This window comes from Nuphar pumila, chromosome 7 (assembly GCF_984573655.1).
Source record: "Nuphar pumila chromosome 7, dmNupPumi1.hap1.1, whole genome shotgun sequence".
NCBI classification, from domain to species: Eukaryota; Viridiplantae; Streptophyta; class Magnoliopsida; order Nymphaeales; family Nymphaeaceae; genus Nuphar; species Nuphar pumila.
Window position 1 is genome coordinate 126,287,902 of NC_143255.1, and position 25,508 is coordinate 126,313,409.

Here is a 25,508-nt window from a genome sequence, read left to right on the forward strand (position 1 = left end):
GTAGGCATTAGTAGGGATGGATTTGAGAGTATCCATGGAAGCTATGGTATAGGAGAAAGAAACGAAAGTGGAGAAAGGATTTTAGATTTTGGTTTGTCCTATGATATGATCTTAGCAAACACTGGGTTTAGGAAGAGGAGTCTTACCTAGTAACATTTAAAAGTGGGGTTAATACGAGTCAGATAGATTTTTTCCTACTTAGAAAGAGAGATAGGGGTTGTTGCATCGATTGTAAGGTTATACCAGGAGAAAATGTAACTACACAACATAGAATCTTAATTTTAGATCTTAGAATTAGAAAATGCCGCAAAAGGGATAGACATAGGATAGATCCTAGAATTAAGTGGTGGAAACTGAAAGGAGCTAAACAAAGAATGTTTGTAGAGCAGGTAGTTAAGGAAGTTGATTGGTGTCTCGAGGAAGATTCAGAATCAATGTGGAATAAGATAGCGGGTGGCATGAGAAAGGTGGCTAAGAAGGTATGGGGTGAGTCTAAAGGCGATGCACCGCTAGGTAAGGATACGTCATGGTGGAACGAGGATGTCAAATTAGCTATTAAGGTTAAATGAGAGTGTTATAGAAATCTAATTAAGAGTCATGATAATGAGAATTTGGAGAAGTATATGATAACAAAGAAAGAAGCTAAAAAAGTAGTTCGAAACGTGAGGGATAAGGTATATGATTGTAAGAAGGTAGGCGTTGCATCCATTGAAAATAAGATGAGAGAGAATCATTTATGGTGGTTTGGACATATTCGGCAAAGGCCTAACGATGCTCCAATTAGAAGGATGGAGAAATGGGAAAATATATTAGTTAAAAGAGGTCGGGGTAGGCCTAAGAAAACTTGGATGGAGATGATAGGAAAGGATATGAATGCTTTGAACCTCACCGAGGACATGGCATTGGATAGAAATGATTGGAGGAGAAGGATTCATGTGGAAGACCCAAAATGATTTTCTTTTTTGGTTCATATCGCCGACCCCAATTGTTTTGGGATGAAGGCGTAGTTGTTGTTGGTGGTGTTGTTGTTGTTACATATATATACCTATGTATGTATGTGTATTCGTCTATATATCTTTATGTAATAGGTAATACCCTCTAAGAATATTTTTGTCTCTTCACTCATATATTTTTGTCTTGTATTTTATCTTTTTCTTTTTCTTTTTTCCTTTTTTGTGTCTTTACTTTAATATGTAAGGGCATTAAGATCAATGGACCTTAGAACCGTTGAGAGCTCCCCAACGGCTCTATGAGGCCCATTGTTTGCCTATTTAAAGGGTTATTTGGCCCCACTTCATGTATGTTTTTCTTTAGCATTCTCAATATAATTATTTTTATTATTCTTGGACTCTTATTTGGGTGCACACTTTGTTCTTTTGTATCCCATTAGTGGCATTGTCTTTGTGGACCATTTAGTTTTATTATGGAACATACAAGTGTGGTCACATTTCTCATATCTGCAAGGTAAAATTCTGGTGATTTTTGCCACCAAGATTCGATGTAGGAAGAATTTTGGCTTCTCTATTATCAAGATTCCCACGCCCATGTCCTTGCTCACAAGTAGCATTAGCTGCAATCATGACCTCATGTTGGGGCTGTTGAGTCTCCTCTTTCTTGGAAAAATTTAAAACATGGTTTCAAATTCCAGGAGCATAGACCATAGTTGACAAACCCAGTGATCCAACTCAAGAATCGCCTGAGTCAGATCGGATCGCCCATTAACTGGGCCAACGATTCATCCCAAACTTGTTTAAGACAGGTTCGGGAGTGAATCGGTCAGGAATCGCCTGACTCGACACTCGTCGAGTTAGTCCTGAATCTGACAATTCAGGGTCAAGACTGCACAATCCGATTCTGACCCGATTCATCAAGTTGAACAGGTACAAATATCGGTTCGTCCCGAAATGAGCTGGGATTCGTACCTGTTCATTCTGAGACAAACCAGTTTTAAGGTAATAAAATCTTTTTTATAAGGGTCTCAAAAGTCGAGACCCTTCTTCCCCATTGTTTTCCCACTCTTGAGTCCACACGAAGATGAACCCTAGCATCTCTTTGTCGGCGACCACCATCGGCACTAATAGCCAAGCTCTCTCTCTCTCTCTCTCTCTCTCTCTCTCTCTCTCTGCAAGGAGAGCCTCTTCCTCAAGGGTCGCCCGAAGAGGTCGGGCGTTCGAGACTGAATCTTGTGTCCCGCTGGCATCCTTCCTCCTCTTCCTCTGCTTCTTTCTTCTTCTTCTTCTTCTTCCTCCTCCTCTTATGCGGCTGCAATTATAAGTGTGGCCTTTTATTGAAAGAGGGAAAGAAACCCTAAAAAAATTAGGGTTGCATTTGGTGTGGTAGCGATGAGTGAGAATCGGGTTGACCCGATTGTTTTAAACCTTGGTATCTGTAAACACTCCAAATTTTTCAGGTTTATTCCGGACACCCTCATTTCACAGATGCCAACTCCCTGCAGGACGATGTAGAGTCTCATCCCTAGGTTTACCCCAGTCTAGAGGTCAATTTACCCCCATTTTAATAATAAAATTATCATTTTACCCCTGAGTCACCCTTAGATCCTTCGTCAGTCAGACTTAGCCAAACTCACCTTAAGTTCAGAGAAATTAGAATATCGGTCATTACCAGCTCCACTGAGCTCACGATAAGTTGTGTCAGTTTCCTCGATCTAAATTTAGTTCATTTTAGGCGAAATGAGCTCATTTCTAACTCAAATTTTAGCTAAATTGTCTCTGAGTCAGTCAAACCCAGTAGATCCTATCCCCATGAGTCTAATATGAGTTCATCAGGAGTTTGAATGGTCCAGTTCAAAGTCACTCTCCATATCCCAGGACCTTCATTTTAACTCATTTTAGCTCATTTCAGTCAGAATTGAGCTAACCCCAATCAGTTGAGCTAGTGTTTTAGCTCCGAATTTAGTTCACCTGAGTATAACTGACTTCCAATTCAGTTCATTTCAAACATATCCAGTTCAAATTAGTTCAAACCAGTTCAGTACCGTGTTTCTACCCCTGCAGAGCAAAAACAAAAAAATAATAATTTCTTCATAACATCGTTTCTGACAATTTTCAAACTGGGACAATGATAAAACTGTTGTTGTGTTGACGTGTTTTGTTGAAGAAATCAAGAAAGAATAAGAAGGGAGGATAGAGCCTTCTTGGGAATCAACAGCCCCTGTATTTCTTGAATGGATGCAGTAATCTATCATTAAACTTAATAGGGTTACAATGCTTTTTACATGGACGAAAATGCCCTGTATTAGAAATACATATTACGTTAGAATATAAAACATATAAAACACGTGAATGGCTATGGGATATGGATCTTTTATTTGATCCATATTCTAATACCCTCCCTCAAGTTGTATATGGGGTTGAACCATGTGCAACTTGTTCTTCAGATACCAGAAATGGTTACTTGTGAGACCTTTTGTGAACATATCAACAACTTGGTCTTCTGAAGACACATAAACCGGTTCAATCTCTTTGTTTGCTATCTTTTGTCTGATGAAATGTTAGTCAATCTCAATATGCTTAGTCTGACTGTGATGAATAGGATTGAACGCAATTTGTATAGCACTTCTATTATCACACATAAGTGTCGAACTTGAGATATTCTCTCCCATCTCTGTAAGTAGATGCCTGATCCAGGTCACTTCTGTTGTGGCAGCTACCATAGATCTATACTCTGCCTCTATGCTAGATCTTGCCACAACCTTCTGTTTTCGGCTACTCCATGAGACAAGATTTCTCCCAATAAAAACACAGTATCCTGAAACAGACCATCTCTCATCTAGATCCCCTGCCCAGTAGGCATCTGTATAGGCCAATATATCATGTTTTGGTGTTCTCTACGAAGATTGTATATATGTGAGTTCATCGCCCATCGTGCCTTTTAGATAACGGAGAATACGTTTGACGGCATCCATGTGACCAGTCTTTGGTTCATGCATGAACTGAGATACTTGATTAACAAAATATATTATGTTTGGTCTAGTAAAAGTAAGGTACTGTAACATGCCCACTAAACTGCAATATTTGCTTGCATCAGGATATAACTCACCATCACAAATATTGAGCTTTTGATTAACAACACTGAGGGTAGGCGAGGTTTATAATCTGTCATTTCTGCTTTGGCCAGAAGATCAAGAGTGTATTTATGTTGAGTTAATGACATTTTTTTGTCCTGTCTATCCACCTCTACACCAAGAAAATATCTCGATTCCCCAAGATCTTTCATTTTGAACCGCATACTTAATAAAACTTTAATTCGTTGAATGTGGTTTGGAGCATTACCAGTGATCACAATATCATCAACATATATAAGTAAGAAAACCATAGTAGTATCATCCCTGTATATAAACAGAGAATAATCTAGTTGGGAACGAAAGAAATTGTGGTTCTGAATCTCTAAGGAGAAGCTTTCAAACCATGACCTGGAGGCTTGCTTCAAACCATACAAAGCTTTGATTAATTTGCATACATATTCTTTTGGATCTCTCTCTGCATAACCTTGAGGTTGCTCCATGTAGACCTCTTCTTTTAAATCCCCATGAAGAAATGCATTTTTAACATCAAGCTGACTAAGAGTCCACCTATGTTCAATTGCCAGGCCAAGTATAATGCGAATGGTTCTCATTTTCACCACTGGGCTGAATGTGTCATCATAATTTTGACTATATTCTTGAGTGAAACCTTTGGCAACAAGACGTGCCTTGTACTGTTCAATGCTACCATCCGGTTTATATTTAATCTTATATACCCACTTTGAACTAACAACATTTCTATCTGGAGGACGACCAACTATCTCCCATGTTTGACACTCATGAAGTGCCTCGATCTCCTCATTCATCGCTTCAATCCATTTGTTAGATTGAATAGCTTGACAAAAACCAAGTGGTTCCGCGCGTTTTTCAATCTTGGATAGAAAAATCTGAAAATCCATAGAAAAGTTATCATAACTAACCCATTTTTCAATAGGGTGTCTTATCCTGCCTGATCTTCTTGGTGTCTCTCTGTTATTAGACAATGCCACGTGTTCTCCAGCAGATACATTTGTTTGCTCTCTGGGTCTCCTGGTATAGACATTTCTTTTGTATCTCAGACATTCTGTTTGTAATGCCTCATCTGAAACCATCTCACCATGTATGCTTTTAGGAGCCAAAGTAGTATGTTCTTCAGCATGTGAAATAAGTTCAGCACTAAGTCATGGATCATACCAATCAGCAATTGCGTCGGTATCTTCACGATTGTGGTCTACTTTATTTCCCAGAAAACTATTTTCATCAAAAACAACATTTCTAGAGATTCTAATCTTCTTATTGGCAGGATCATAGCACCTGTAACCCTTGTGTTCATCTGCATAACCTACAAATTGGCATATGGAGGCTTTGTCGTGAAATTTAGTTCTCATGGATTTATCGATGTATACAGAACATGTGCATCCAAAAACTCGTAACTCATCATAATCAGGATGTACACCAAAGAAAACATAATAGAGAAACTGATTTTCAAGAATAGGCATAGGAAGACGATTTATCACATGAGTAGCAGTATGAAAAGCTTTGGTCCAAAGATTGATAGGCAAGTTACAATAATGCATCATACTCATTACACTTTCCACAATGTGTCTATGTTTACGTTCGGCAATTTCATTTTGTTGTGGAGTGTACGGGCAAGAAACTCTACAATGCATCCCATTATCTTGGAGGAAATCTAAAAATTCTTTGGAGGAATACTCACCACCTCCATCACATTGGAGACTTTGAATATTTTGGGAGAATTGAGTTTTAACATAGGCATGAAAGTGACGAAAAATAAGATAAACTTCTAATTTATGTTTCATGAAGAATATCCAGGTAAAGCGAGAGAAACTGTCAATAAAAGATACATAGTATTTACTTACAGAAGAGGAAGGATTGGGAGTTGGGCCCCAAACATCAGAACATATTATTTCAAAAAGCATGGAAGCTCTCTTATTTATTTGATGAAAATGAAGTACATGACTTTTGCAGACCTGACAATTGGGACACATTTTGTCCTTCAGTAAGGAAGATGAAACAGACTCTGAAAGAAAACCATTGGACACTAATTTCTACAATGACCAAGACGGGCATGTCAAACACCTGGCTTATTACATTTGGATATACTTAGAACGCTTTTAGAGACATGATCGGACTTTGGCTTCAGGACACTGAAGGCTGGATCTTCATTGAAGATATACATGTTTCCACGTCGCTCTCCTTTAGCGAACGTCTCCGTTTGAAGATCATTGACAAAGACAGAAGTAGGAGTAAATTCCACAGATGAATTGGTAGAGTCAACAAGATTAGAAACAGAGACAATGTTTTTCTTTATATTTGGTGCATGGACAACATTAGATAAAGGAATGGATGAAGACCAGACAAAGAAATGAGGACATTGTCTACGTTTGAAATAGGGTGGTGAGTCTCATCTCCAGTTACAATATTAGATTTACCAAAATATGGGGTCAAAGTAGAGAATTTACCTACATTGTCAGTGACATGAGTTGTTGCCCCAGAGTCTACATACCATATTCCATCATCTGTTTCAAGTTCAAGTTGGTCATTGCAGACAAGAGAAGATCCTTAGCATCATCACTGACCCGAAAGGTACCTGCAGTTCCTGATGTAGCAACGTTTCTATGGTTTTGCATTATGTTACGATTTTGGGGGTTGAACCAGCAGTTAGTTTTGATGTGACTACGTTTGTTGCACTGGTAGCATGTGGGAACACTCTTCGAAAGACCGACAGTGAAATTTGGCGTAGGTAGCAACCCACGTCCACTCTGGATTTGTGCTCCTCTGCCACGCCCCCCTCTAAAGAAGGGATCTCGTCGTGCACGATCAGCAGTCATGCCTGTAGCAAAAACATCATGCGTAGATGATTGCCCTGTTGAAGTATCAGACATGCTTTTCAAAGACATCTCGTACTAGAACAGTTTAGCACGTAAATCCTTGAAATTGGGCAATGTAGGCAAGCACAATAAAGAAGTGACAAGAACATGATACTCTGTTCCTAAGGCACTCACTGTCTGCTGCACTTTTTTTTTATCTGACACTGGGTAACCGACAATAGCTAATTGATCTGTGATGCTTTTGACTTGATTTAAAAAATTCAATAATAGTCATTGCCCCCTTTTTTAAAAGCTGAAATCTACGCTTGAGAAATAACACCTTAGCCTCTGATATCTGAGAGTAGGTCTGAGCTAGAGTCTCCCACAATACTTTAGTTGTGCAATCATCAGGAATAGAAACTAATATTTCTTGTGACAATGTGGAAGTGATGTACGCGACAAGGGCCTGATTGCGCTTCATCCAAGCAATAAATGCAGGGTTGTGAATGATGTTTGGTAATTCGCCTTCCTCTTTTGCTTCTTGTGTGATAAACTCTGGAGGCGTTGGAGTTTAGTCATCCAAGTGACCTGAAAGATCTTGACTTCGAATGAAAGGAGTAATCTGCCTTTTCCAAGTCAGATAGTTATTTGTATTTAGTTTTTCAGAAACTAGCTCCTCCAAGAAATTGGAAGAAAGACCAGAGTTGGCAGAAGTATCCATTTACAGACCTTGGAGTTAAGAAGAATTAAGAATAAGAACAATGACTTTTGAAGGAAAAACTGAAATCGAATCAGTGAAGCAAGATTGGCGTGACTGATTTCAGATTGAGAGTAGAACCAGAATAAAGAAGAAATGTGAGGTAACCTACACGTCACAGTCGGCTAGAGAAGGAGAACAGAAAATCAGTTGTTGACTGTAGGGCTCAGTTCGAAGAAAAGTAAAAATCTATGGAGATGGTGGACGATGGATTTAAAAGATATAAAGTTTATTTTAGGGTTTTAAAAGGAAAAACAGAGGATATCACGACAGGGTTTTAAAAGGGAAAACATAGATTTGTTGAAGACACACAGCAGTTGATCTGAATGCGTTCAGATATGCGATATGAATGGTGAACCTTGAGCAGACGAAGATAGATAAGGAAGGAGAAGGCGTGACCAGATTCATGTGACCTATTGACGACAAGGATAGGTCGAAAAGAAACAGGAAGAAGAGGGAAACTGAAAGACACGAATAAACTCGCCTGCAGATTGACTTGATAGACGACTTTGAACCTTGTCAGCATGAGAATGGAACTGAATCTGGACGAGATGGTCCAGGGAATATGCAGAGGTGTAGTCTGCTCTGCAACATAAGCCGCAAACGCTCTAGAGGAATAGTAGTTGCAGAACAAAGTTTTCTATACTGCAGAAGAGGATGCAGGAAGTCTGGAACATAAGATGAACAACAAGGATCGACCAAGGCTGTTGTTGAGATGAGAGCAGAAGCAATAAGACAGGTTGATGAAGAAGGCCAAGCTAAGCGGCTGGCGAAGATCAAAAAATCCGAGTCTATCAGGGTATCGACTGCTCTGATTGTTAATATATATATATATATATATATATATATATATATATATATATATATATATATACTTATATATATATATACATTCGTATATATATAAGTATATATATACATATATGTATATATATACATATTCTTTTTAGTGAAATACCCGATAGGGGTATTCTTGTAAAACTGCAAAATGTACTTTTTATTTTTTTACTTTTTTATTTTTTGTTTGAACCACAAGGGGCCCCACTCTTGTAGTCGTTGGGGCCCCAATGCCTACAAGGGAGCCCCCTTGTGGTCCCTTCTTAGTGCCCTCCTCCTCTATAAATAGAGGAGGTGTTCCCCTCTTGTAAGCATGGGTTTTTACACCCTTCTCTTCCTTTCTTCAATAAATCCAACTTTTGACTTAAGTCATTTTCTATATTTGAGAGTTTTGTGTGTGCACATTTGGTGTTTGTGTTCTTGGCTCTAGTAGTCACTCTTAAAGAGTGACTTTTTGCTCTATTGGTGCTTCCGCCTCTTTTCATTACATGGTATCAGAGCAAGGTTGGTGATTGGGCTTTTCCTTTGTCATCTTGGAACGCGTGCCTCTCAAAGTTTTGAAGAAAGGAAGAATATTTGGTGCCGATGGAACTTGACTCTAAAGTGGAGCTTTCTTTCAAGCTAAATGGGTCCAACTATCTCATGTGGGCCTCCGCAATGAAAAATCATCTAAGAGGTAAGAAACTTTGGGGCTTTGTTATGGGAACTACTCCCGAACCCTCTCTTGTTCTTACCAAAATTGAAGATGAAGTTGAAAAGGCTTTAGATGGAGATGAGCGCATCAAAGCCATTAATGAACATCAATCCAAAATTGAGGATTGGGAAAGTAACCATGCCAAAATTTTGGCATGGTTTATGAACAATGTAGACCTTAAAAAATGTGCCAATATTGCCAAATTTAGAAGGGCCAATGAGGCTTGGTTTTTCCTTAAGGGTATGTATACCCAAAAGGATCTTGCTCGGCAATTTTTTTGTCAAGAAAAAATTTGTTCCACCAAACAAATGGATATGAGTGTCCGGGACTATTTTAGCTCTCTAACCCCTCTTTGGGATGAGCTTGCCCTTCTTGAACCTAAATGGGTTGCTCCATAAGATATTGAACTAAGAAGGGAACAAATTGAAAAGGAGCACTTTTTTCAATTCCTTCATGGACTTCGCCCGGAATTTGAACAAGTGAGGGCATCTCTTCTCCATAGAAGCAAAGCCCTACCGATTGAAGATGCCCTTGCCGAGATATGTCAAGAAGAAACTCGACTTGGCTTGAGCATTAGGAGTGATGAAGTTTTGGCCGTTAATAGGCCCGAATCGAATGTTAAAGCATATAGACCTCCCCACTTTAACAAAAATAGTAATGGCCCTAGAAAGGGAATTATATGCCACTATTGTAATGAACCGGGGCACATTAGACCGGTTTGTCCAAAGTTTAAAGGAAAGGTTGCCGCGGTTGGGGAAAGTTCTCCAAAGAAGGAAGAAAGTACCAAAGAAGGAGATATCAAAGAAACTCTTAATCATATCTCTGAAGTTCTCCAACACCTTCTCAAGTCTTCTCCTTCAACATCCGGAGCCGCCATCGCCTACTCTTCATCACCTCCAGGTATGTGGATACTAGACTCTGGTGCTTCTTTTCATATGACATCTCATAAAAACTCTCTTTCAAATATTTTTTCCGAACCCATGTCCTCCTATGTTTCAACGGCCGATGGAACATCATTGAAAATTGAAAGTATTGGAACACTTGACTTCAAAAAATCTCAAAACTTTTTTGTTCCTAAAGTAAGAGTCGTCCCAAAAATTAATTTAAATCTCTTTTCCGTTTCTCAAATCACCGACCATGGATGCCAAGTCTCTTTCTCACCTAAAGATTGCACCGTGCAAGATCTCCAGTCAGGGAAGCTGATTGGGCAAGGCCATAGAAGGGGTGATCTCTATTTTATGGACTTTTTGACGCTTCCATCTAAGTCATCTTGCAATCTTGTTAAAGACAAAAGTATTGGAATTTGGCATGAGAGACTTGGTCATCCAAATTTTGTAAAAATGTCTATTTTCCCTTTTTTGAACAATACTTGTAAAGACAATCACATGACTTGTAAAGATTGCATTTTTGGGAAATCTAAAGCTATTCTGTTTCCTCAAAGAAGTTACTTTACCACTCGGCCATTTGAACTTGTTCATTCCGATGTGTGGGGACCCTCCCCAATTTTGTCTAAAGGAGGTTTTTCGTATTATGTGGTCTTTATTGATGACTTCACTAGATTTACGTGGATATACTTCCTAAGTCGCAAATCCGAAGTCTTCTCCTTCTTTAAAGAATTTCATGCAATGGTTAAAAATCAATTTTTGGGAAATCTATCTATTCTTAGGTCTGATTCGGGAGGTGAATATATGTCTAATGATTTTCAAAGTTACTTAAAAGAAAATGGAATTTGTCATCAACGTTCTTGTCCCAACACTCCGCAACAAAATGGTCTTGCGGAAAGAAAGCATAGGCACATAATAGAAACTACAAGAACATTATTGATTTCAAAAAATATCCCAAAATCCTTTTGGGCCGAAGCGGTTCTAACCTCAACATATCTCATCAATAGAATCCCTTCATCCTCTTTGAAAAATCTTTCTCCATTTGAAAAACTTTACAATATGTCTCCCGATTATAAAAGACTAAGAATTTTTGGATGTAAATGTTTTGTTTTAACTCGCAAAAATGATAAACTTTCTCCTAGGGCTATTGAATGTATTTTCTTGGGATATGGCGAAAAACAAAAAGGATATCGATGTTTTGACATTCTTAAGAATAAACTTTATATCTCAAAAGATGTCACATCCCTCGAAGAAGAAAATGGTTTTTCGCATCAACCAAATGAAAATATTGACTATTCCTTTTTATTTGACTTGTTACCTCAAGAAAACATCATAGATGATCATGTTGATCCTAGTGAATCTCTTGATGAAGATCTTGTTGAACATCCAAATAATAATCAAAACTTAGAAGAAAATGCTTCAAGACAAATACAAGTCTACTCTAGAAGGAATGAAAGAAATCCTCTGTGTGCTCTTGAAAGATTTTCTCAAAGTGAGTCGATAGAAGAAACCTCTCAAAGAAGATCAAATCGCATTCCCAAAATACCAAATAGATTTGTTTCTTATGACTCTTTTTCTCCTAATTATCGAGCATGTCTACTTGCTCTTCACTCCTTTCACGAACCATCTCATTACAATGATGCTAAACAATATGCTCATTGGAATGAAGCTATGGAACTTGAACTTAATGCCCTTGAAAGGGCGCAAACTTGGGAAATCATTGATCCTCCCAATGGCAAGAAACCCATTGGATGTAGATGGGTGTTTAAAGTAAAAACTAAGAGTGATGGTTCATTAGAAAGATATAAGGCTAGGTTGGTAGCCAAAGGATATGCCCAAGAGTATAGGGTAGACTATGATGAAACTTTTGCCCCAGTTGCTCGAATGACTAGTGTTCGAGCCCTTATTGCTATAGCTTCTGTTAAAAAATGGCCCATCTTTCAACTTGATGTTAAAAATGCCTTCTTGAATGGCAATTTAAATGAAGAAGTTTATATGGAACCACCTCCAGGTATGAATTTAAATGGAAAAGTTTTAAAATTAAAAAATGCTTTATATGGACTTAAGCAAGCTCCTAAAGCTTGGTATGACAGGTTTAGTAATGTATTAGTCAATTTAGGTTTTTCTTATTGCTATACTGACACTGCTCTTTTTGTTAAAAGAACAGGTGACTCCATTATTATGCTTCTGCTGTATGTTGATGATATGATCATCCCTGGGAATGACAAAAAGGGAGTAAATGATGTTAAGTCTATGCTAAAAGATACTTTTGATATGTCTGACCTTGGTTATTTGAGATAATTTTTAGGAATTGAAGTGGCTTATTCCGCACGATGATACATCTTATCTCAAATGAAGTTAGCTGCAGAAATTTGTACCAAATCAGGAATATCAGATGAAAAGAAAGTTGAGACTCCCGAAGTTATCAATGTGAAACTAAGACTTGAAGATGGTGTTCTTCTTGAAGATCCAACTCCCTACCGTCAATTAATTGGATCCCTCACCTATCTATCCATCACCCGTCCTAACATAACTCATGCGGTTCATGCAGCGAGCCAGTTTCAGCACGCACCTACCACGGTTCACATGACGGCCGTAATGAGAATTGTGCGATATATCAAAAACACCATCTCCAAGGGACTCTTCTTATCCTCTTCCTCATCTCTTGAATTGACTGCTTTTACTGATGCTGACTGGGGAGGAAATCCCAATGATCGTATCTCAATTACGGGTCTTTGTATTTTTTAGGTGAATCTCTCATCTCGTGGAGATGCAAGAAGCAGCAGAAAGTCTCCTTATCATCTACTGAAGCTGAATATCGGGCTATGGTGATGACAACTATGGAAATCGTATGGCTCAGAAGCCTCCTTGCTGACATGAGCGTCCTCATTTCCATTCCTACCAAGCTCTGTTGTGATAACAAAAGTGTGATATACATTGCCAGCAATCACACCTTTCATGAGCAGACAAAGCATATCGAAATGGATTGCCATTATGTTCGAGACGAATACCTCAGAGGGACTATCTCATTACCATATGTTACTTCAGAGTATCAACTAGCTGACTTCTTCACCAAAGCGCTCCCAACTCCACGATTTATGTTTCTCCTTAGCAAACTTTCGGTCTACTCCCCGTAAAGTTTGAGGGGGCGTGTTAAAATATATATATATATACATATACTTATATATATATATATATATACATTCGTATATATATAAGTATATATATACATATATGTATATATATACATATTCTTTTTAGTGAAATACCCGATAGGGGTATTCTTGTAAAACTGCAAAATGTACTTTTTATTTTTTTCCTTTTTTCTTTTTCCTTTTTCCCTTTTTCTTTTTTCTTTTTTATTTTTTGTTTGAACCACAAGGGGCCCCACTCTTGTAGTCGTTGGGGCCCCAACGGACAGATTTCTGACCATTGGGGGCTCCCAACGACTACAAGGGAGCCCCCTTGTGGTCCCTTCTTAGTGCCCTCCTCCTCTATAAATAGAGGAGGTGTTCCCCTCTTGTAAGCATGGGTTTTTACACCCTTCTCTTCCTTTCTTCAATAAATCCAAGTTATGACTTTAAGTCATTTTCTATATTTGAGAGTTTTGTGTGTGCACATTTGGTGTTTGTGTTCTTGGCTCTAGTAGTCACTCTTAAAGAGTGACTTTTTGCTCTATTGGTGCTTCCGCCTCTTTTCATTACACTGATACCATGATAAAATTGTTGTTGTGATGACGTGTTTTGTCGAAGAAATCAAGAAAGAATAAGGAGGGAGGATAGAGCCTTCTTGGGAATTGGCAGCCTTTATATTTCTTGAATGGCTGCAGTAATCCATCATTAAACTTAATAGGGTTACAATGCTTTTTACATGGACAAAAATGCCATGTATTAGAAATACATATTATTTTAGAATATAAAACATATAAAACACGTGAATGGCTATGGGATATGGATCTTCTATTGGATCCATATTTGATCCATATTTTAATAGACAAGTCCCAATTCGGACTCGGATCAACTCCTTTATCTGAGATTTTATCAATGTCCGAGATCCAATTCACTTTGCAAATTGGATACTGGATCTAATGTTGGATCTGATGTCCATCTTCCATCCCGAAGCTGGATTTTTCATCTAATTTCATTCTATAATCCATATCCAGAGTCCAAATTCACTTTCTGAACCTGGAATATCTCATTAGATATCCAAGATCCAATTAACCAGTCCTGGATCTAGATCCATTTCTATCTAGATCCACCTTCTGATCCATTCAGAAGGATATTTAAAATCAATTTCTGATTTCAAACTCAGATTCATCTGATATCTGAGACCCAATTTCATTTCTTGGATTCTAATCCAGATCCAATTCTGTTTTCAGGCTTGATCCAATATCCAAATCCAAATTTCATCACGAGCATGGATCTTTCATTTCATAAAACCCATATCCAGAGTTCGAACATCGTTTCGAACCAATTTCTTTCATTTTTAGCTTCCTTCGAGATCCAGATCCAATCTTTTTCAAAACCTCGGATCTAGATCCTTTTCAAAATTCAATTTCAAAATTAATCATCTTATTTCAAAATAAATCCAGTATTCTCCTTCTTTCAAAAATTGATATTTCAAAGTTGGATCCACTTTTAAACTTTGATTTGGATTTCAAAAACCAAAATGGATCTAGATCTAGATTCAAACCCCAATTTCTATCCAATTTTCAAAACCAATCCTTGCATTTCAAAAATTCAAATCCAATGTTTTGAGAAAAACTTTCAAAATTCAATCCGGAACCAATTTTTAACTCCATTTGGATTTCAAATATCAAAATGGATCCAAATTCAAAATCCAATTTTTATCCCAATTTCGAAAATATTCCTTGAATTTCAAATTCAAATTCCATGTTTTTACAAAATCTTTAAAAATTCAATTTGGATCCAGTTTTAATTCAATTTGGGTTTCGAAAAAAATCCAATTGGATCTTAGATCCAATTGAGATCCATTATCTTTAATTTCCAAATCTCCTTTATTTTCCACCATTTTATTCCCCTTTTATTTTCAAATCTTTCATTTTTAGTTTTGAAAATCAAAAAAGAAAAAAAAATTCTTTTCTTCTAAAGAGGGCGCTACTTGGCATTTTCAATTTAAAATCAATTTTCATTTTAAAAAAAACCTTTTCTTTGTTAAAAACCTTTTTTTTAAAACTCATTTTAACCTCCCCTTTGTTTTAAAAAACCCACATGGGCACCCACTTGCAAAGTGGTGCCATGTGTAAATTTTTTCTCAAACTACCCACCTTGCCCATTTAAACCTTTTAAAAATACCCCATGTGTGCTCCATGGATGGCACATCAACCCTAAGCCTAATAAAATATCCAACTTTTTGTTCCCAAAATGCCCTTCACTCAACCAATAAATAGACCATTTAGGAGGGTCTATTTTCATATCTAAAAATTTAGAGAACTCCCTTTAAAGTTGGAGCTCTCTCTCTCTCTCTCCCCTCTCCTTGGGATTGGCGCCCTTCTTGGAGGATTTCAATCCCTCTCTCCTTCAGCCCTCTTCAGGTCAAGGTAAGTCTCCTTCTTCCCTCTTTTTTATTTTTTATTTTATTCTTCTTTCTTTTTTTTTCTTTTTTTCTTTTTTTTATGATTTTCGGTTAGATTTCTTCTTTCAACAAAAAATTTTATGAATATTTTTAGAAATGAGTAATGATCTAGTGGTTTCTAAAATATGTCTATGTTTTCTTTCCGCTAGACCGTTTTGTTGAGGAGTCCTTGGGCATGATTTTTTATGACAAATGTCATGTTGTTTTAAATATGATTGAAACTCATTTGATAAGTATTCTCCACCCGAATCGAATCTAAGAATGGATATGCGGCTTTGAAATTGATTTTGAACTTTTGCATAAAATTCTTTGAAAAAATTAAAAACTTCTGATTTAAGGTTAAGAAAATAGATCCATACATATCTAGTATAATCATTAATAAAGGTAACATAATATGAATAACCACCTTTAGATAGAACTGGAGATGGTCCTCATACATCAGAATGCACCAATTCAAAAGGTCTTGTTGACACAAAGGTTCTTATAGGAAAAGGAATAGACTTCATTTTTCCAAAAATGCAATCTTTGCAATTGATATCTTTTTCTTTACAAAACTTGTTTCCAAAAGGAAAAAGATACATTTTAGAGTAACTTGGATGTCTAAGCCTTTTATGCCAAGTTTCAATATTTTTATCTGGGACATAAGTACAAAAAGAGGTATTAGGGAGCGTTAACTGATCCATAAAATAAAGATCTCCCTTCCTATGGCCTTGCCCAATCTGCTTCCTAGACCGGAGATCCTGCACAAAGCACCCTTGAGATGAGAAAGATATTTTACATCCATGGTCGGCAATTTAGAAAACGGAAAAAAGGTTAAGATTTAGTTTAGGAACTATTTTTACTTTTGGAACAAGGAAATTTTGAATATTTTTAGAATCAAGAGTTCCAATAGCATTTATTTTGAGAAAAGTTTCATCGACCGTAGACACACAAGATATTTTTGAATTGGTGCTCACGTTGGTTAATGCATTTTCATGAGGAGTCATGTGAAAAGAGGCTCCGGAATCTAAGATCCAAGAGTACGTACCGGGAGGTGATGATGAGGCAACGGCGGCACCGGAGGTGGAAGAAGTGGCATTTAGAATTTGTTAGAGAGCCATGAAAATTTGACCAAGAGTATCCTTGAGATCCCCGTTTTTGCCTTCATCTTCTTTGGTGGAGGATTCCTCAACAGAAGCCACCTTTGGCTTGAATGTCCCATTTAGCTTTGGGGAAACGGGTTTAATATATCCCGGCTCATAACAATGATGACATATAATCATTTTTCTTCCACCACTCCCTTGCTTACCAAAATGAGGTGGCTTGTATGTTTTAACATGATTGTCGGGTTTAGATACGACAAGAACTTCATCTATGTTTTTACTCATGCTATGCCTAGTCTCTTCTTGAGTGATTTCGGCAATAGCCTCCTCTAAAGGAGGAAACATAGATCTATAGAGGAGTGAGGATCTAACTTGTTCAAATTCGGGACGAAGCCCAAATAAAAATTGAAACAATCTATCTTGTTCAATTTGCTTTTGTCTTAGTTTCACATCCTCCGTAGCCACCCATTTAGGCTCTAAAAGAGTCAATTCATCCCACAAAGGATTTAGAGCACTATAGTAGTCTTGTATGCTCATGTCGCCTTGTTTTGTGGTTCTCACTTTTTCTTGCAAAAAGTAAGCTCTTGCAAGATCCTTTTGGGTATACATACCCTTCATAAAAAACCAAACTTCATTTGCCCGGCGGAATTTTGCAATATTTGCACATACCTTAAGTTTAACGTTATTCATAAACCATGCTAGGATTTTTGCATGGTTGCTCTCCCAATCTTCCATTTGGTGATGATAATCTTCAATGGCCTTGAGATGAGCATCACCTTCAAGCGCTTTCTCTTGATTTTCTTCCATCTTTGTGAGCTTAAGTTGGGGTTCTGAAACGGTTCCCATTACATAACCCCAAAGCTTCTTGCCTTTGAGATTATTCTCAATTGCGGATGCCCACATCATGTAATTTTTTCCATTAAGCTTGAATGATAGGTCGATCTTGACTTCCATTGCTACAAAATGAAGATGTGAAATAGAAAGGAAGTAGAGAGAGAGAAGATTTCACCTTAGAGAATCGATTGGCTCTGATACCATGTAATGAAGTATGCGGAAGAATTCAAGAATGCAAATGTATTCACTATGTCCAACACTGGACAAAGGAAACAAGCATAAGAGAAGAAATCCACTAAGGGATATCGAAACGCCTTACAACAAGGCTACACACATAAAATAAATACTCCTTTTATTGGAAAGGAGCTCTCTAAAGCAATGCCAAGATACAAGGGGGTTCCCCTTATTTATAAGCAAAGGGAGACTAAAGGGGGCTCCCAATAGAGTCCTTGGGAGCCCCCAACGGTCACAATTGTGACCGTTGGGGGCCCCAACGACTCCATTGTGGGGCCCCTTTAGTATCTCAAACAAAGATTCAAAAAAAATGAAAAAGAAAAATAAAAAACAGGAAAATAAAAAGAAATAAAACAAATACCCCTATCGGGTACTTGTGAAAAGACCATAATACCCCTATCAAGTATTATGGTGAATATAGATGAATATATATATATATATATGTATTATTACATATGTTTTAACAGTGACGAGTAGGGTTCTTGTTTTTTCTATAATATGCTTATGTTTTCTTTCTGCTAAGTCATTTTGCTGTGGAGTATATGGGCATGATCTTTGATGTGAAATACCATGTAAATTTAACTAATCGTTAAATTCTTTTGACAAAAACTCTCCTCCTGAATCAGTGCGAAAAATGGAGATATCATTCTTAAATTGATTCTTAACCAGTTTATGAAATATTTGAAAATAAAAAAATACTTCTGATTTATGTTTTAGAAAATAAATCCAAGTATGTCTTATAAAATCATCTACAAAAATGACATAATATGAAAAAAAACCTTCGGATATAACAGGTGCAGGACCCCATACATCTGAATACACTAACTCAAAAGGCCAAGAGGAGACAAAATTTCTTTCTTGAAAGGGTAATTTATTCATTTCTCTCATAATACATTTTTCACATTTAAATGTTTCAGAATTACAAAAAAAAATCATATTTGAAAAAAAATGAATCTTGGATATGCTAGGATGACCAAGTCTCTTGTGCCATAGATTAAAGTTTATATTCTGAACATTACAACAAAGTGTATTCTTGGGAATTTCTAAAAAGTCCATGTAGTATAAGTCTACTTCTCTATGGCCTTCCCCAATCAGCTTCCCTGACTGGTGATCCTACACTCGACAACCACGAGAGGAGAAGGAAACGTTATATCCATGGTTAGATAGTTGAAAAACAGACAATAGATTGAGATTTAATTTGGGAATATATCTAATTTGTGGAATATGAAATCCTTTTAAGTTTTGAGAAATTTTTTCAAAATTCTTTATTGCTTTGATTTCTAGTGATGTTCCATCAGCAGTAAAAAACTAAAAACATTAGATTCATTTGAGTTATGACATTCAGATAATATTTCAACATTCAGAGTCATATGAAAAGAAGCACCTGAGTCAAGAAGTCATAGAGTTTTACCTGGATCGGAGGTGCTCACGGAAGAGACAGCAGCTCCTGTAGATGAAGATACTCCCTTGAGTAGTGGTCCGAGTGCTTCCACCAATTGTGCAAGAGACATACTCTCAATAGAAGTTTCGCTTGATTCTTGTGGTGGTCCGACGGAAGCAACATTTTTCTCATAAGGTTTCTTTAATTTTGGACAGTGAGTTTTCACATGTCCAGGTTCACGACAATAGTAGCAAATAATTTTATTTTTCTCAAAATCATCATTTTCTCTTCCATAGTTGGGAGGCTTGTAAGTCCTGACAAAGTTTTCAGGTTTCGAGATGGCTAGAACTGAGTCGTCATCGCTTTTGAAAATTCTACTTTTTAGTTTATTTTCTTTCATACTCAACTCCTTTATTGTATCTTCTATTGACAACATTTTTCCACTATGGAGAAGAATAGACTTAGTGGATTCAAATTCCGATCGTAATCCACTAATAAAATGAAAAAAATGTTCTGCATTGATTTGGTTTTGGCGGAGTTCAATATCTTGTGAACAATGTCACTTTGGTTCAAGAAAAGCTAACTCTTCCCACAATTCAGACAAGCCATTGTAGTATTCTCTAATGCTCTTGTCTCCTTGAACCATATTCTGAACTTTAATTTATAAATTGCACACATGTGCAATATCCTTAAGAGAATACATTCTCTTAAGGGAATCTCATGCATCATTAGCATGCTCGAATTTTGCAAAACTCGAGCATTTCTTTATGTCAACACTTATAATAAGTCAAGACATAATTTTGGCATGACCCATTCGCCATTCCTTGCATTTTCTTTCATAAGTGAAAATGGCCTTGATCCTTTCTACCTCTCTGAGAGGTATTTCTTTCTCTCCTTCATCCTTGGTGAGGATTAATGTAGGTTCCATATCGGTTCCGTCTACTAATCCCAATAATCTTTTTCCCCATACAAGGGGCTTCATAATTTAAGCCCATCTGACATAGTTTGAATCATTAAGCTTAATGGGTTTAATGGTGACGTTATCATTGTCATCCATTTTACAAGGCTTAACAAGGAGAAGAATAAAGAAACTCAACGAGGGTAGAGAAGAAAGATGTACTCTACCACAAATGGTAGATACGAACACACCTCCAAGCTTGTTGATCACTCTTTTATATATACTTGAAGAAGAACGCCTCTTCTCCTTCAAAACTTGAGTGGCATGCTTCCCAATGCACCAAGATAAGTAGCTTGATCACAATCGTCGCTCTGATACCATGTAAGAAAATAGAACCTCAAACGGAACTTCAAAAAGAAACTCACAAAAGATCTTTCTCAATGAACACAAAGGTTCATTCAACACACTCATTAAAATGGGATAAACCCACATAAAAAACTTATTTAAACAAGAAGTAAAACCCCATATTTATAGGGCTGAAAAGGAGCTTAGAGAGGGGGAGTCGTTGGGCTCCCAACGGCTCAAATTAGAGTTGTTGGGAGTCCAACAGCTTTATTGACTTTTCAGTCAATAAAGGCATAAGCTTATTTGAATGTCCTAAAACAAACAATGCTTTATGCTTTATTGACTTTTCAGTCGATAAAGGCATAAGCCTATTTCAATGTCCTAAAACAAAAAATAAAAGTTATTCTAACTAGCCTAATTCTAACTAAACCTAATTCTAACTAAACTAAGAAGCTAAACTAAAAGATAAGATTTCATATGACAGAGTTAATCTCACATATGAGATTAACTATGAGATTACAATTTTAACAGGCCCTACACTAATCTCCGGTCAGCACCCCAAGGGAATGGCCTCCACTGCCTTCAAACATGAGAGGCCTGTTAGAGGACATGTTTGTATATAGGGGTGTGCTGGTCATTTGAATTGGAAGAAATACCCTGCTGTCTTATGTAATTGTGTTTGGGGTATTTTTGTAAAACAGCATGTAATCTTAATATATTATGAGGGACGACCCAAGAGAAAGGGTATCACCCTATTCTTTCTCTTTCCTCTCTATTCTTTATTGTCTTGCAGGGCATGAAATCCAAGGAGACGTCTTCACAGGCCCCTGGTTGAGATAGTGTGGTCCTTACCTCTTATTAATACAACTATCACATTCAACCTCTGTCCAAGTATATATTAAAGAAGAAAGAATTTCTATCTATCACAACATGAAGCTTTTGCACGTAAAAAAAATGGAACATCAAGGTGGCAGAAAAATGCTACACAAATAATAATTAAAAGGAAAGTAGTCCTTACAAACCTTGGACCAATCGAACTGCAATCCCAAAGTACTCCAGCGCAACTTTCTCAAAAGAATAGATGCTGGGATCATTTTCTGTGAACACCCTGTGCTCGTGCCACAACTTTCCTCTGTAAATGCCCACCTAGAACCATTTGATCCCATTGGATCCAAGGACGACCCAGACTTAGACACACCAACATTTGGATTACATAATTCAATCAACACCTTCCCTTTCTTGTATGCGTCTAATAAATCATAAATTGGACCATAGATTGCATTATGATTGGTCCTGTTCGGTGGTTGAGGAAAGCTTGCTAAGCTCTCTTTGACCAAGTGACATTGTTCTTCTATACTCAATGCATCCAGAATAAAATAAAAACCTAGTTCAGATAAAAAATCTTGAGTCATAAACATGATCAATGTTTGAGCGAATTTGTTAGGAAAATAACTGGAATAGTGAAGTGATTCATCATAAAACACAAATCCACATGTAGTGGTGGGCATCGGGCTGGCCCAGCCCGGGCCCGTTTAGAGCTCAGCCCACCGGGCTTTAAGTGTGGCCCGGCCCGGAGATGGCCCAGGCTTTGGCCCGGTTCTTAACAGGCTCAGGTTTTAAGAGCAGCCCATGACCCGGCCCATTGGCCCAATGGGACAATGTGAACCGGGTTGGGTCCAGGTCAGCCTGGCCCAAACCCAACTAATTAGTGCAACTAATTAAGTAAATAATAAATAATTAACAGGTTCTCATGTACCCAACTAATTATCTTTCTAGTTTTCATAAAATTAATGCAATTAATTAGGTAAATAATAATAGTTACCAAATTACTATGCAATTAATTAATTTTATATTTTTATATTATTAAAAATTAATAAATAACTCAAGCCCGTCGGGCCGGCCCGGACGGGCCGATCATGACCCAGCCCACATATATAACGGGCCGGGTTTCGGCCCGGTAGCTAACGAGCCCGGGCCTAAAACCTTGACCCAAATTCGGCCATGGCAGGCCGGGTTGGCTTGGCCCATTGGGCCACCCGTCCCGTTGCCCACCCCTATCCACATATGCTGAGTAGATTAATAATATCAAATAAATAACAGTTTAAACATTAGCTGATCACAAATATTAAAGAGAAAACACTAACTTAATGGGCATCAATAGTAAAAAAAATTATCAGTTAAGAAAAACGAAAAGAGCCCTAACCTCCAAAAAATATGTCGCCAAGTTTAGCTATTTATTTTCATAATATCACACCATTATAAATAGCCATCACTAATTCCATTAGTACCAGGCTACCAGCAACCACTCTCACCATGTGAAGCTTCCATTTTTTAAAACATACTTCACTAATAAGAGCACATTAAAATTCTGTTATTTTGGTATTTATTAGCAAATGTTGCATTCTTTTCTCAAGAATATATACATATAGCAAATGTTGCATTCTTTTCTCAAGAATATATCTATGCCTACTAGTTTGCTACTTTTGCCTGTGCCATATACCTCCAATAGAAACTATCCATTGTCAACATTTTGTTGATATTTTTGTGGATCAAGCACTACTATGTATCTTATCTACATACTTTATTTAGCCAAAGAAACATGCTTTGAGTGTGCTTCAAAATTGGTGGTTCATAATGCATCCAAATTTCATGATTGAGAAAAACATATTATTGTGTACAAGCACTTGGTCCAGCATGTGATTCCTAATCAATTAACCAGGCCGAACACATATCTGGGGTCAGATTGATTGCATAACGCTCACAAGTCACAACCATGACTTTCTACTAGACAGCACAGTACAGTGGAGTGCACCAAATATGTGTTTAGTATAGTGGGGTGCACCAAATATGATCCACACACACACAGAAATGCACACATATCCAAAAAACTGGCATTTTTGGCACATATTAATATATTATGATATTTTTGGAATTTTGACTGTGTGGGTGTGTTCTGCATGCTTGATTTTGTAGGAATCGACTCTTGCATTGTCCAATTATGGCATATGAGCAGATTCTTTTAGGCCTTGAAAATCAACAGTCCAAAATTATTTTAAATATTTAAGCCTCAAAAGATTATATTTATCCGTTGAGAAAACACAATCCAAGTGTCCATTTCTAGCAAATGGACCATGCTAAACACATCTGTGGGGTCAAATTTGCAAAAAAAGTGGCAGGAATTCCCAGTTTGTACGCACTTTATATATATATATATATATATATATATATATATATATATATATATATATATATATATATATATATGGTAAATATTTGCTACTAATGAAGGTAAGGAACTAATGAGTAGAAATTACTTTTTTCTTCAAAAAATTCCAATTTTTTGTAGATCAAATGTTACAGATGTGATCTACATGGTTTGTTTAGTAGGAAACTTGTTTTGAATCATGTGATTATGACAAGTAATTAGGTTTTTAAAGGAGCCAAAAATCAATGGCCCACAATGTGCCAAAATTTCATAACTCAAAAGATCACATTTTTACATCATAAAAGCATGATTCAAGGCTTGATCCTTAGCAAACAAACCATGCTGAGCATGTCTATGCGGTTAGATTGAGTCGATACAAGTTGCACCTATGATTTCAAGCTCATTAGTTCCTTACCTTCATTAGTAGGAAATATTTTCCCATATATATATATATATATATATATATATATATATATATATAATGTATTTATTTATTTATTTATTTATATCTAGGTTAGGTGTGCAACAGATAATGCATGCACTCATTGTGCATTGGAGCCAAAGAATCCCTCGCACTCAATCCAACTCTATGGATGTTATCTACATGGTATATTTAATTAAAAACAAGTTCTGGGTCATTGTTGCAATGTGTAAGGAAGATTTTCAAAGGTGACAAATTTTTCAAAATTTCACAACTTAAAGAGACCATGATTTTATTTCGAAGAAGCATGATCCAAAGTTTGATTCCTACCAAACAGATTATCTTTAACACATCCATAGGGTTGGATTGGGAGAGAGAAACGATTCTTGTGCATGAGAGACGAAATCTTCGTCATTATAAAATGCAAACGACAAGAAATTAAGAACACTAATCCATCATTCACAAGAACAACACCCACGAACACTCTATTTCTACATATTGGGATAGAAGCTACGAAATTCCGCATCAGAACCACGGCCAAACACACTAAAACACAACCCTCAAACCACAATTCTGCACAAAATCCCTTAAAATTTATGCCACGACCAAGAACTACAACTAAAAATGCACAACCCCTAAAATCCAATCATACAATAAAAATACAAGAAGAAAGAAACTCTCACTACCGACACGGAACCGAAGAAAAACGAAACAGAAGCCAAAATGCAGATACGATAAGAGGAAAAAAAAAACTAATATTCCATTTCAGCGCATTTAACGACTGATGAACAGATTAAAAGCCATATCAAACACTAAGCGAACGAAGAAAACAAGTTCGAAACCAGGAACCCTAATTGTTAAACGAAAGAGCAGTCGGATTGGGGAAACGGAATCGTTTAGGCAATTGGGTACCGGGGCGATCATCGAAAGCGAAGACGGAGAGGCCGGAATCGTCCGGGAGCTTGCGAATGCCGAGCGGGAGGGCTCCGTCGAGGGCGAAGGATTGGAGGATGGCCTTGAAGTCTACTACTTGGGAGAAATCGACTGGCGGGTGGTGTGGACGCGAGTGTTTATTCCTACGCGCTCATTCCAAACCAAAACAATTAGAAGAACAAGGAGAGAGAGAGAGAGAGAGAGAGAGAGAGAGAGAGAGAGAGACCTGTGCTTCGGTTGAGGGTGCTTGTAGAGCTTGTACTTTTTCTCTGCGTTTCTGAACGCCGTTCTCTCGGTGTTCGTCCCTTCGGCTTCCTCACCGTAACCCATTTGGCCTCTCGATCGATCGATCGAAACGGCTCGCGCGCATAGATTTTGAGCGGGCGAGTAAAACGACAATCAAGCGGAAGTAAATTTCCCGTGAGGTTTGGAATTTTTTCTTGTTTTAAAGCATATTATGGGAAAAATAATTATATCCAAAAATAACGGTTCGTTTTGTCACGATATTGATGAATTCACGAAATTTATAAAACAAAAATATCTGGTTCAAAATACC

General features: G+C 37.3%; 1 protein-coding gene across 1 annotated transcript in view; it reads right to left on the reverse strand.

Annotated features, from left to right (window-relative positions):
* The window catches only part of LOC149833408 (DNA N(6)-methyladenine demethylase ALKBH1A-like), a 37,767-nt gene extending 12,474 nt beyond the window's left edge, over window positions 1-25,293 (reverse strand). The window contains exons 1-3 of the mRNA XM_090012824.1: window positions 25,179-25,293; window positions 24,932-25,095; window positions 21,416-21,777 (exon numbers count right to left, since the gene is read on the reverse strand). Coding sequence (XP_089868950.1) covers window positions 21,416-21,777; window positions 24,932-25,095; window positions 25,179-25,282 — 630 coding nt within the window. The 5' untranslated portion in view covers window positions 25,283-25,293. The remainder of the gene's footprint in view (window positions 1-21,415; window positions 21,778-24,931; window positions 25,096-25,178) is intronic.
* Window positions 25,294-25,508: the final 215 nt, after the last annotated feature.